The following is a 12,965-nucleotide window of genomic DNA, read 5'->3' on the forward strand; positions in this document are numbered from 1 at the left end:
AGGTTTTCCAGCATGCAGTCATACTCTGGGTGTTTGACTTGTCATTTGGATAAACTGCACAAGGATTGCTTCCTTGTATTTGATTCCTATATCACTAGACGAATGTGAAGCCATATAAAGAAGATGTGTAACAGATATAATGCGAACAAGGGACTTACATCTTTCAACAAATAAATACTATGTTTTGATAATATACTGTATTTCTGGTGATCTGTTATCCTTCTGCATGGAACATATATCCCCTCTACAGGAGCAGAACTATGGGAGACAATGGAGGCGCCTGCCGCCGGGCTCCAGCTCTGAAGGGGCACCTCCCCCATTGTCCACAACATATTCACCCCACTTAGGGCTGTAATTATATACCTGGAGTATGCAGTCACGGCAGCCCTTCCCGGCACCTGAGAAGCCACCATACACTAGTGGAGAGCTCCGTGTCAGACCGTCAGCTGCTGCCTTCATCTATTTATAGCCGGTCTGCAAGCGAATTGCTACATTACAGTGTCAGTGGCTGTGACGGGGGGGCACCACATTATAACTTGGCTCCGGGCATCTGGGATGAACTTACACCACTGCCCCTCTACCACCTACGTTTCCCTTCCACAAATTATCCCATCATTATCCCATCATTCTCTGTACTTCAAATTTCCCTCACACGCCACCAGCTTTTGTTTTCTCATAGGCCACTTTGCCCACTAGCTTCTTCTTCACAAGCACTCACTGCAAATCATCTCCCCCTCTTATGAAAATAACCCTTCAGCTTTTCTCAAATGACTCCCTACTCTGCAGCTTTTTCTTTAACTGACCCTTCATCAACTTATTCCCTTCATGCCCTTTCTAGTTATTTCATAGTTAATTCCCCTGCCCATCAACGTTTCCCTCTTTTGACTACACACCCTCCAACTTTTCTTACATACCCCACTACTCTGTAGTTTCTCCTTCACTTTCTACTTCATCAACCTATTCCCCGCACATGCCCTATTTTATACAAAAAATGCTTCATAGCACAGTTTATTTGACTTGCTTGTACCATCTATGTGGCTGTATGTTTTCTAACACTAATACATGCAAAATCAAGAAAAACAAGCCAAGTTCTCTATTCACATAAAAGACATCCCCAGACTGTCCAAGCATAACGAATTTCTGGTAATATCTGTAAATCCTCTTGGAATCTTCATGTGACAGCCTTGGAGAAAACATGAAGGTTCTGGATCAATCGGTGCTCTAAACATCCATCTTAATAATTATATGGTCTCTATAGAAACCAACTTCCTTGTTTAGAATGTCTTATGTGATAATGTTTATACAGGTTGAGTCTCCCATATCCAAATATTCCGAAATACAGAATAATTTTGGCATGACTGAGATAATGAAACCTTTGATTTTTGATAGTTCAATGTACACAAACTATGTCTAAGGCACAAATTATAAAAAATATTGTGTAAAATTACCTTCAGGCTGTGTGTATAAGATGTATATGAAACATAAATGAATTTCATTTCTGTATACAAACTTTGCCTGAGCCACAAAATTATTGAAAATATTGTATACAATTACATGCAGGCTGTGTGTATAAGGTGTATATAACACAAAAATGCATTCTGTGTGTATATTTGGGCCCCATTCAAAAGATATTTCATTATGATATGGAAATATTCCAAAATATGGAATATTCTATTGTCCAAAATACCCCTGGCCCCTAGCATTTTGGATATGGGAGACTCAACCTGTATTGGAAAAACATTCTTCTGAATATTTCAGGAATTACTTTCTCCCATGGCGATAATTGGAAAGTAATGAAAAGATTTACAATATCAACCTTACGTGATTTTGGGATGGGGAAAAGTACCATTGAAGATAAGATTGCCGAAGAATGTAACCACTTAACTGAACATGTTGCATCTTTTAAAGGTATAGTAAGCTGATCCTAATAGAGTCCCTATTTTATAAAATAGATATTCAGGACACCTAAGACTAGGGGTATATTTATGAATCTGCTGTTTTTGCAGGCCACCATTTCTAGGTGGATTAGACCTGCAAATTTAAAGCAGCTCTAATACAGTATTAAGCCCAAACCAACCCAGCTGCTTTGTAAATGTTCATCTAGTGTCGTCAATCAAATGGTAAATTTAATATTTCCCCATTAATCCTGTTACACACCAGTACAATCATAGCCTGAATTACTAACAGATAAAATAATCTTTAAAGCATTTACAAATTGGAGATATTTCTTCAACTATAGAGATTAATAATAACTAATTATCCTCTTTGTTTAATTGCAGTGTTAGACTGTATGAATGCATTGCTTTATTGTTATTTTTTGTTCATTAATGTTTTTTTAGGAAATATAATTGAGGACCTTTTCTTCATAAACGCTGCTGTGGCCAATATAATTGCAACAGTATTACTTGGACACCGAATGAGCTATGAAGACCCACAATTTAGGAGACTATTAAGCTTGATAAATAACATGTCAAAAGTATTAGGAAGTCCAATGGTTTCGGTAATCTTATTATTATTATTGTTATAATTATTATTATTTTGTAAGACAAAAAATGGCTTTGCAGCATTGAACAGTGCTTACACAAAAGAGGTACATTCACAATATGAAAAATCAAAGTGTAAGTAGAGTAACAATGATAAATACACTGTTTTGCTTATTTATTTATATTTGATCTTGGGGAGAAGCCTAGGTTGTATTGGAATTGATGAGCATTTTCTTTTTTAATTATCTACATTATTTCTAATAAACTATTCATAGACCAAAACAAAGATAGTCTTACAAGATAAAGGACATCAACACCCCAGTAAAGTACAGTAACATAAGCTTCCTGTCAAACACAAACAATCTTGGCAAGACCAAAATGAAAAAGTGGTGCACAATGGATTTGTCCTTGGCCCTCCTACCCACTCTTATGTTGTATACTGAAAAGGTCATGCAGAGTTTAACAAACCAAGCACTTCGGCAACTGCCCATTTTTGTGGCTGAAGTGCTTGGTTTGTTTGGGCCCCCAAAGAAAACATTTTGGGGGTTTGGTTAAACCAAGCTACCAATAGGCTTAAGGATAACAGTGTTAAGCATCCTCCCAAGTTCAAGATGTCATCATCCTCATAATCACCCACATCACTGTGATTAATATCTTCATCACACAATATTTGTTCCTCTCTGTACTTTGTTGTTATTGGCAGTCTTCCTATTAGAATTTGAAGTTCATTTTGATGAACATCTGTTTTTCCATATTTTTTGGAAGTAGCCTCCTACACTGATCACTCGCAAGGTTGCTGGCTGTAATAAACACTTTTTATGAGTGTTTATTTGAGGGTGGGCAGCTTGAGTACACCATTGTGTACTTAGTATATAAGGGGCTCCAAATTGTCTTTTTTCCTCCCAGTAATCAAAGGGACTGTGTAAGATGCAAATTAGTATGGTACATTATCATTAAAATAATCCTCCACTGTTCCGTTGATGCTTACTGTATCAGAATGAGTCAAGATAGAGGTTCCAATAAATGTGGGCACATTTTTAAGCCTGACCAAATGTCATAATGTTTCACTCTGGTGTGCTGAGTTGACTAATCATTATCTTCTCTTGGAAAAGGTCAATTATTTCCTGGCAGTAGCATTTGCAGGAGAATCTGAAGCAGTAGACATTGTGTCATGTGCCACTTGAGCTGCCAACTTGCATCTCTTAAGATCTCTGTCAGTTGGAATGAAAGACCTTAGACTTAAAACTAGGATCAAGCATGGTTGCCAAAATGTAGTGATCTAAATTCAAGATGTTGCAAACCCTTGAGTCCTGACAAATGAATAAAGAACTTGATCTACAAATCCAACATACTTTATGAAATTGCTTTATTTCATCTCCTCCTTTAGCTTTTCTAGCAGATTTTCCAGTAATTGAGTTATGGGTATGACAAGACACAGACTGGCAGCGTCTGAACTCACTTTATTGGTTACAATTTAAAATTATTCCAGTAGCTTACATAAAACCATGAGTATTCTCTAAAGTGCTGCAGTAAGGTGGTAACTTGTACCCCCATTCGTTTGATGTGTATGTTTGGATGGTTTGTTGCTGTTCCTCCAGTTACTATAACATTAATAGGGTGGAATTCCACCTAGTTACTACTTCTGGCTTCAGTTGGTGGCATGGCAAATTGAACTGCTTTTGCAGCTGCTGCAATCTTCTACAGATGTGTTGTCATCTTTGCCACCACTGGGACTTGCCACGGCACGCATTCCGCAAGTCGTGTGCTCACAAATAGGCGCGTGCATCTTTTTCACTCCTGCGAACCATGGGAATGCTGCTGCGGCCTGGTGTACTGTGGAGTATGCGGCAAATCGCATGCTGCAATGCATGCGCATGTTTGCCGCATCAGTGAGATGATCGAGGACACATCTCCACATACAGTTGCTAAATGCAGAAAATGCCCAGATATTTTACAGGCCATGCTCAGCATATCCTGCACTTACCTGTAATCTTGTAAGAAATCCTGAACCACCAATTTTATTGTGTGCACAAAACATGGGATGTGTGCAAATTAACCCAGCTGTAAAGTTTGTACAATGTTACTTGCATTTTTGGAAGTGACAAATCCTGAGGAGAGTCTTAGCAGGGTCAACCATGTTACTGTCACATCCCTGATTTTTTTCTAACAAATTGGGCGGAATTCAATTGTTTTCGTGGCCCGCATCTCCCGTCTAAAGTGACAGGAGATCGCGGGCCGCTATGCAATTGTTCTAGATTGTCGTGCTGATCGTTCCCAAAGTGGTCGGGTTTAGCCACGTAAAGCAGCTAAACCCGACAAAAGTGCTGGGCGCGATCGCGAAAAGTGATGTTTGGGCGCCCAAACATGTCACTTTTCACACATTTAAGTGCTCATCCCCCAAGGGCTGCGAGCTGAAATGTAGCGCTGGCAGCTGATCGTGCCCGTCAAGAGCAAGAATTGAATAGCTCCGTCGGGTGCGATGGGGGCAGGAATCAATTGAATTCCGCCCCTTGACTGCATTATCCTTCTTAGTGAAGCCAATGATAGAGCAGCCTGCCTGTGAATGAGCTGGCATTGTGTGCTAGATATTACCGTTACTGAAGGTGGTACACTCATCCAGTGGGCTGTCACATTCATGTAATCTCTAAGGCCCCCACACATGGTGCAATTTTGTAAATGATTTGGCCGTTTTCGACCAATTGGAACAACAAATCGTTTAAGAACTGCCATGTGCGGGCATGATATTGATGCCGATGCGAGCCCCCGCCATCGTTGATCTTCGCCACTGATCAATTGAACCTGCAGAAAGATATCAACCTATCGTTCACAATTTGGCACACATCGTTCCGTGTGTGTGCACAATCAACGATGCAATGGACGATGGATGATTTGTCATCACTGATCCTGACCACTCCCCTTCTCCATTTTGTGCCAGACGATGAGGACGGTAATAGAAAAGCAGCAGCGTGCATCATCTGGGGAGTTTTGCCTTCACGATTGAAGTGAGTATGCATAGCGCCTGTATTCCGCTGCACCACCAATGTACCCACTGTACCATCAATGCCCATTAACCCCTGCACCACCAATGTTTATTATCTACTGCACCACCAATGTACCCACTGTACCATCAAAGCCCATTAACCCCTGCACCTCCAATGTTTATTATCCACTCCACCACCAATGTACCCACGGTACCATCAAAGCCCATTAACCCCCTGCACCTCCAATGTTTATTATCCACTCCACCACCAATGTACCATCAATGTCCTTTAACCCCTGCACCACCAATATTAATAAACCACTGTACCACCATTGTACCCACTGTACCATCAATGCCCATCAACCCCTGCACCACCAATGTATCCACTGTACCATCAGTGCCCATTAAACCCTGCACCACCAATGCCGCGGACCGAGGCCTTTCAGTGCTGGCACCATAGGTGCAGGGGAAGGGCCGGGCCCCAGGTCAGTCCAGGCCCCATAGCAACCACATCCACTGAACCACCAATGTCTCCACTGTACCATCAATGCCCATTAACCCCTGCACCACCAATGTACCATCAATGCCCATTAACCACTGCACCACCAATGTTTTTTAACCACTGCACCACCAATATACCCACTGTACCATCAATGCCAATTAACCCCTGCACCACCAATGTTTATTAACCCCTGCATCACCAATGTACCCACTGTACCTTCAATGCCCATTAACCCTAGAGATGTGCGCCGACACCCGTGTTTTGGTTTTGGATCTGTATCTCCCCTGGTTTTGGATCTGGATTGGTTTTGCCAAAACATGCCTTCCGTGTTTTGTGTTTTGTTTTTAGATCTGGATTTTTTCTTAAATCACATAAAATGGGCCTCTTTTTGTTCCTACAGTATTATTAACCTCAATAAAATTTATTTACACTCGTTTCCAGTCAATTTTGACCACCTCACAGCTCACTATATTGTTTTCATCCAGGTTAGGCCCAAAATTTGCACCAAGCTAGCTGGCTGACTAAGCTAAGTGGCAGCATAAACACGTGGCAGTTCAACTTCAAAAGAGGCCTGAGGGAGTTGGAATATGTATGTAGTTGAAGGCAGGGACAGGAAAGGTTGATTGGTAGTAGATTTAATTTCATTCTGAAATATATTTAAGAGGGAGTAGGGGAGGGGAGGAATTTACAAAAAAATATTTTACTTATTCACATCAGTCCTTGCCCCAGAAGAATCCTTGAGCGCCATGCCTGCTGCTGCTGGGAGTGGATTTTCTCATCCCAGAAGGGAACCAGGAAGACTTCTAGTTAGTGCTTTCCAAAACAACTGACTGTTAAATAATCCTTTGCAAAGCTTCCACATTTAAAAAGTATTTCCCAAGTTGTACAGAGACATTAAAAAGTTAGTTAGTGGCCCCCAAACTGTGGACAAGCGCAAGATTTAAGATTAAGGGATAAATATAATTTACTAAAGTGAGAGTTTTTAGAAGTGAGTTAGAAGAGATGTTTAGAAGAGATGTTGCCCATAGCAACCAATCAGATTCTACTTAACATGTACCTAGCACTTTTTAGAAGATAATAGCTAGAATCTGATTGTTTGCTATGGGCAACATCTCTTCTAAAACTCACTTCTAAAAACTCTCACTTTAGTAAATTAAATTGACCTCTTAAGGTTTTATGTTGTGTCTGTTTTGAGAATCCAGCACCAAATTCTGCTGCTAGGAGTGGATTTTCATCCTAGGAGGGGACCAGGAAGAGTGCTTTCCAAAACAATTGACTCTTTAATAATCCTTTGCAAAGATTCCACATAAACATTTCCCAACCTGTACAGGGACATTAAAAAAAATAGTTAGTGGCCTTCAAACTGTCCACTTAACCAGAGCATATACATGGACAAGTGGAACAGAGCAGCTATTGCAACATTTCAGATTTAAGGTTTAAGTCTTACATTGTGTCTAATGTGACACAGTCAGGATAGGGGTCCCTCTCCCTGGGTAGATGGACTCCCTCTTTACACACACAGCAGCTGTAGAAACAGGATACAAGCCAGGGGTTCTCGTACAAACTGGTTAGCACCAGTCTTTATTGTGCCAAATGAACATAAACATAAACAAAACATAAACATAAGTCCTAGCCTGGCTCGGCACTAGCTACACAACAGATTCCCTCTCTATAATAATGGTAGGGCCTATTGCCCTCACCATCAACAAAACATGTGCACAGTACTTACAAGGAAAGTAACCAAGTGTCTCTGAACAGGCTAGTCTGCCTGCTCTCCCAGGTGTGAGACACTCAGCCACAAACAAACCCAGCTTATATTAGTCATTACCAGCTGCAAGCCCTAATGAGCCTGTTACCAGGCTGAAAGGCCCAAAACCTGGAGTAGCCTGTGGATGGAGCCCTCCCTCTCCTCACATCCACACCCCCAGGACCCAAACTGGCTTTTCTCTAAAGCCGACATTTCTAGTCTGTTTTTCACAAACAGACTTCTCCAGGGGGTTTCAGAACACATAAGACAGGAACCTAGGACATACATATAAGCCATTCCACACTTCTCCAGTGCTTCTATCACATATCCCCTCCCTTTGTTTCGACCTGTGGGGTGGATCAACTGCAGCCCCCAAACAATGGACACGTGACAAAGCATCTACATTGGCCAGTTGGCTTCCTGGCCTGTGTTCTACCATAAATGTAAAGGTTTGCAATGCCAAGAACCATCTCATTATTCTCGCATTACTGTCCTTGTTTTCTGACATCCACTTCAGAGGGGCATGGTCAGTGATCAATCTGAACTTTCTTCCCACCAAGTAGTACCTGAGAGTCTCTAATGCCCACTTTATGGCCAATGCTTCTTTCGAAACCATAGGATAGTTTCTTTCATGTACATTTAATTTCTGGCTTAAGAAGAAAATCGGGTGTTCTTCACCCTCTTTGCTTTGGGGCAGAACCCCTCCGATGCCTACATCTGATGCATCGGTTTGCACCACAAACTCTCAAAATCAGGGGTCATCAGAACTGGTTGGGTACATAACGCTATTTTTAACTCCTGGAAAGCCTTCTCTGCTTCAGGACCCCATTCCACAAGTGGGGACTGCAATGGTGGCAAAATTGGGTATAAATCTCCTATAATACCCAGTGATCCCAAAGAAGGCTCTCACCTGCTTTTTATTCAGGGGTTGTGGACAATTTTGGTTTGCCTCAATCTTATTGAGCTGTGGCTTTATCAAACCTCTGCCAGTGGTGTACCCAAGATATTTTACTTCTTCCATCCCCAGACAACACTTTTTTGGGTTGGCTGTCAAACCTGCCTTATAGATGGAGTCCAACACTGCTTGTACTCTGGGCAAGTGAGACTGCCAATCTGGACTATGAATGACCACATCATCCAGATAAGCAGCAGCATATTGTCTATGGGGCCTTAGAATCCTATCCATCATTCTTTGAAAGGTAGCAGGTGCCCCATGTAGCCCAATGGGCAACATTTTGTATTGAAACAACCCCTCAGGTGCAGAAAAAGTGGTCTTTTCTTTGGCGTTCTCAGTTAACGGCACTTGCCAATACCCTTTGGTTAAGTCAAGAGTAGTTAAATATCTGGCTGTCCCCAGCCTTTCAATTAGTACATTCATCCTAGGCATAGGGTAGGCATCGAACTTTGACACACTGTTCAATTTCCGGAAGTCACTGCAGAATCGCACACTCCCGTCGGGTTTTGGAATGAGCACAATGGGACTTGAACACTCACTATGCGATTCTTCAATTACACCCAACTCTAACATTTTTTTAATTTCCTTCGACACTGATTCTCTTTGGGCTTCTGGTAACCTATAGGGTTTTAGGTTAACCTTAACCCCTGGGTCAGTGACTATGTGATGTTTGATGACCGTAGTTTTCCCTGGTAGGTCAGAAAACAGCATCCAATTTCTGATCAGAAATTCTTTAACTTCCTGCTGTTGACTGGCTGACAGGGTTTTTGCCACTGTCACTTCGGGTACCATGGGCCCTGGGTTTACTGGAGGGGCTCGTACGGCTGACAGTGCTGCTCTATCCTTCCAGAGTTTTATAAGATTTACATGGTATATCTGTTCTGGCTTTCTTTTCCCTGTCTGGTAAACTTTATAATTGACTGGCCCCACTTTCTCTAAGATCTCAAAGGGACCTTGCCATTTAGCCAAAAGTTTACTTTCTACTGTGGGAACCAACACCAACACTCTGTCCCCAGGAGCAAAGTTGCGTAAGCGAGCATTGCGGTTGTATACCCCCCGCTGTGCCTGTTGGGCCTGTTCCAAGTGCTCTTTTACTATCGGCACCACAGCAGCAATTCTTTCTTGCATTTGAGAAACATGCTCAATAACTGTTTTATACGGACTGGACTGCCCCTCCCATGTCCCTTTGGCAATGTCAAGTAACCCCCTTGGATGTCTCCCGTACAATAAATCAAAAGGGAAAAACCCTGTGGAGGATTGGGGAACCTCTCTTATGGCCAACAGCAAATAAGGTAACAAGTAATCCCAATCTCTACCATCTTTGTCCACTGCTTTCCTTAGCATGTGTTTTAAAGTTTTATTAAACCTCTCCACTAGCCCATCGGTCTGGGGATGGTACACAGAGGTTCTTAATTGGTCAATTTTAAACAGGCGGCAAAACTCCTTCATGATTTTTGACATAAATTGGGTACCTTGGTCAGTCAGGATCTCCTTAGGTATTCCCAACCTGCTAAAGACATGGACTAATCCTCTAGCAATGGTCTTGGTTGACATATTGCATAATGGTATCACTTCCAGGTACCGGGTAGCGTAATCCATTATCACCAGAATATATTGATGGCTCTGGGCAGTTTTAATTAATGGCCCAACCATATCCATAGCTATTCTTTCAAATGGAACCTCAATAATGGGTAATGGAACCAGGGGACTTTTGAAATGTGGCCTTGGATCATGATACTGACATTCAGGGCAGGATGCACAATAGTCAGATACCTGTTTATGGACCCCAGGCCAAAAAAACCTCTGCACAATTCGCTCAGTAGTTTTCTCTACCCCTAGGTGGCCTACCATTATATGACCATGGGCCAGATCTAATACTGTTCTTCTGTATGCTTTGGGAACTATTAATTGTTCTACAATATCTTCCCCCTTCTTAGTCACAACAAATCCTGACATACTGCCATGTGAGGATATGACAAAGGTCTATCGGGGTCTATGGGTTTACCATTTATCACCTTGACATTCCCCCTGGATTTTTCCAGAGTAGGGTCATTCAAGTGCTCAACGGAAAAGATCTCTCTCCAGACCTCAAGATCAGGCAGGCGGTCGACGGGCTCAATAACACTCCCCACCTCAGTGGGAGGCACACCACTTGGTGAGCCATCATCAGGCTCCGCATTCTCTAGTTCGCCAATCATACTAGAAAAAAGGGAACATCTCTGACTCTGATACTATGTCAGTAACCCTCTCAAACGAGTCAGGGTGATTTACCTCTGTGCAAAATCAGCTTTCCCACAACTTCCAGAAGTGAGCAAAGTCCCTGCCCAATTTTTGCATCATGCATTAAGCCCTGTACCAAACCCACAGAGACTATCGCGGAACCACATGGTATTTCTATGTTCGCTTCTGCAGTATTATAATACTGGGGATATGCAGGTCACACCAACAGTTTTCCCCTTACACCTCAAGGGGTTCACCAGTTCAGCTTTGATAAGGGTAACCAGGCTACCAGAATCTAAATGAGCCTCTACTCGGTTGCCTTCTACAGTGAGTATACACATGTGCTTATCTGTCTCAACCTGCCGGTCAGCAGTACTGGCTGGTTGTGCAAAGAAAGACATCCTGCAGTCGACATGAGCAGTAACACATTGCATAGTTTCAGAGGTAAGCGAACAATTAGCCGCAATATGGCCGAAACCACCTCATTGGAAACATTGAATTACATTACTATCTAGTCTTTTACGGGGTAGTAACCTTCCTGGCCTGGCTGGCCCATCTCCAGGTTCCACACCCCCAGTCTTGAGTACATTCCACTGCCCAGTACCCTTCTCCCCTGGAACAGTCTTACCAGTGTCAATGGGAGTTTGCTGACATGCCATCGGGGCTCATTGGGGCACACTCATCAGCACCTCAGCCGTCACGTACCTCTCCACCAGTTCGACTAGCTTGTCTGCAGACTTAGGGTCTGCATGGCTCACCCACTTGTGCAGAGATGCAGGTAGCGATCACAGATACTGGTCTAGCATGACTCTTTCCACAATCTGTGGTACTGTCAGCGTCTCGGGCTGCAGTAATTTTGTGGTTAGATGGACGAGGTCATGCAATTGTGAGCGTGGAGGTTTTTCCATTAGGACCTCCCAGCGGTGGACTTGTTGGGCCCAAACAAATGAGGTGACTCCCAAGCGGGTTAGGATCTCCTGTTTTAACTTTGCATAGTCCTTGGCAGCATCCAGGCATAAATCATAGTTGGCCTTTTGTGGTTCTGCAGACAGGAAGGGTGCCACAAGACTTGCCCACTGCTCTTTAAGCCACTTCTCTCTTTCGACGGTTCTTTCAAAGGCCGTAAGGTATGCCTCCGCATCATCACTCTGGGTCATCTTTTGCAAAAAGTGACTGGCCCTATGGTGTGAGTGTTAGTTAAAAGAGCAGGGGAAGCATTTCCAGATCAGACTATAAGCCGTTGTACCACCTCTTTTATGGTCTGGCTGTTTTCTGCTATGGCCTGGTGGGTTTCCTCGATGATGACTTGTTGTTGCCTCTGGGCTGCCTCCAAGGCCAATAGTTGCACCTGGGTGGATTCCTACTGAGCCCTGGTAGCTTCTTGCTGAATTTTGTTCATTTCCTGATGAGCCCTTTAAGCTTCTTGCTGAGCTGCCGTAGTTTGGAACAAGGCTTTAACAATGTCCTCCATTTTGTCCTGGGGTGTAGGTTGGAAGCAGAATCTGGCTTCCCTAAGCATCTGTGGACGCCACCTCTATGGACCTCAAATGACACAACTTTACATCCACCCTGACGAATTGGTGTCTGTCCCTTTAAATTGTAAATGAAAATTTTTCCTTGCTGCAAACTTCAGTGTGTGACTGCCTGCATTCTCCACCATATGTGACACAGTCAGGATAGGGGTCCCTCTCCTTGGGTAGATGGACTCCCTCTTTACACACACAGCAGCTGTAGAAACAGGATACAAGCCAGGGGTTCTCGTACAAACTGGTCGGTGCCAGTCTTTATTGTGCCAAATGAACATAAACAAGACATAAACATATGTCCTAGCCCAGCTGGGCACTAGCTACACAGCAGATTCCCTTTCTATAATAATGGTAGGGCCTATTGCCCTCACCATCAACAAAACAAGTGCACAGTACTTACAAGGAAAGTGTCTCTGAACAGGCTAGTCTGCCTGCTCTCCCAGGTGTGAGACACTCAGCCACAAACAAACCCAGATTTTTTTAGTCATTATCAGTTGCAAGCCCTAATGAGCCTGTTACCAGGCTGAAAGGCCAAAAACCTGGAGTGGCCTG

General features: G+C 43.0%; 1 protein-coding gene across 2 annotated transcripts in view; it reads left to right on the forward strand.

Moving 5' to 3' along the window:
- Positions 1 to 12,965, forward strand: part of LOC148533742 (cytochrome P450 2K1-like) — a 51,548-nt gene that overhangs the window by 11,218 nt on the left and 27,365 nt on the right. For both annotated transcript variants that reach the window (XM_088467331.1, XM_088467330.1), the window contains exons 3-4: positions 1,759 to 1,908; positions 2,340 to 2,500. In XM_088467331.1, coding sequence (XP_088323457.1) covers positions 1,759 to 1,908; positions 2,340 to 2,500 — 311 coding nt within the window. The remainder of the gene's footprint in view (positions 1 to 1,758; positions 1,909 to 2,339; positions 2,501 to 12,965) is intronic.

Source organism: Taudactylus pleione, unplaced genomic scaffold (assembly GCF_031769625.1).
Source record: "Taudactylus pleione unplaced genomic scaffold, aTauple2 ptg000070l, whole genome shotgun sequence".
NCBI classification, from domain to species: domain Eukaryota; kingdom Metazoa; phylum Chordata; class Amphibia; order Anura; family Myobatrachidae; genus Taudactylus; species Taudactylus pleione.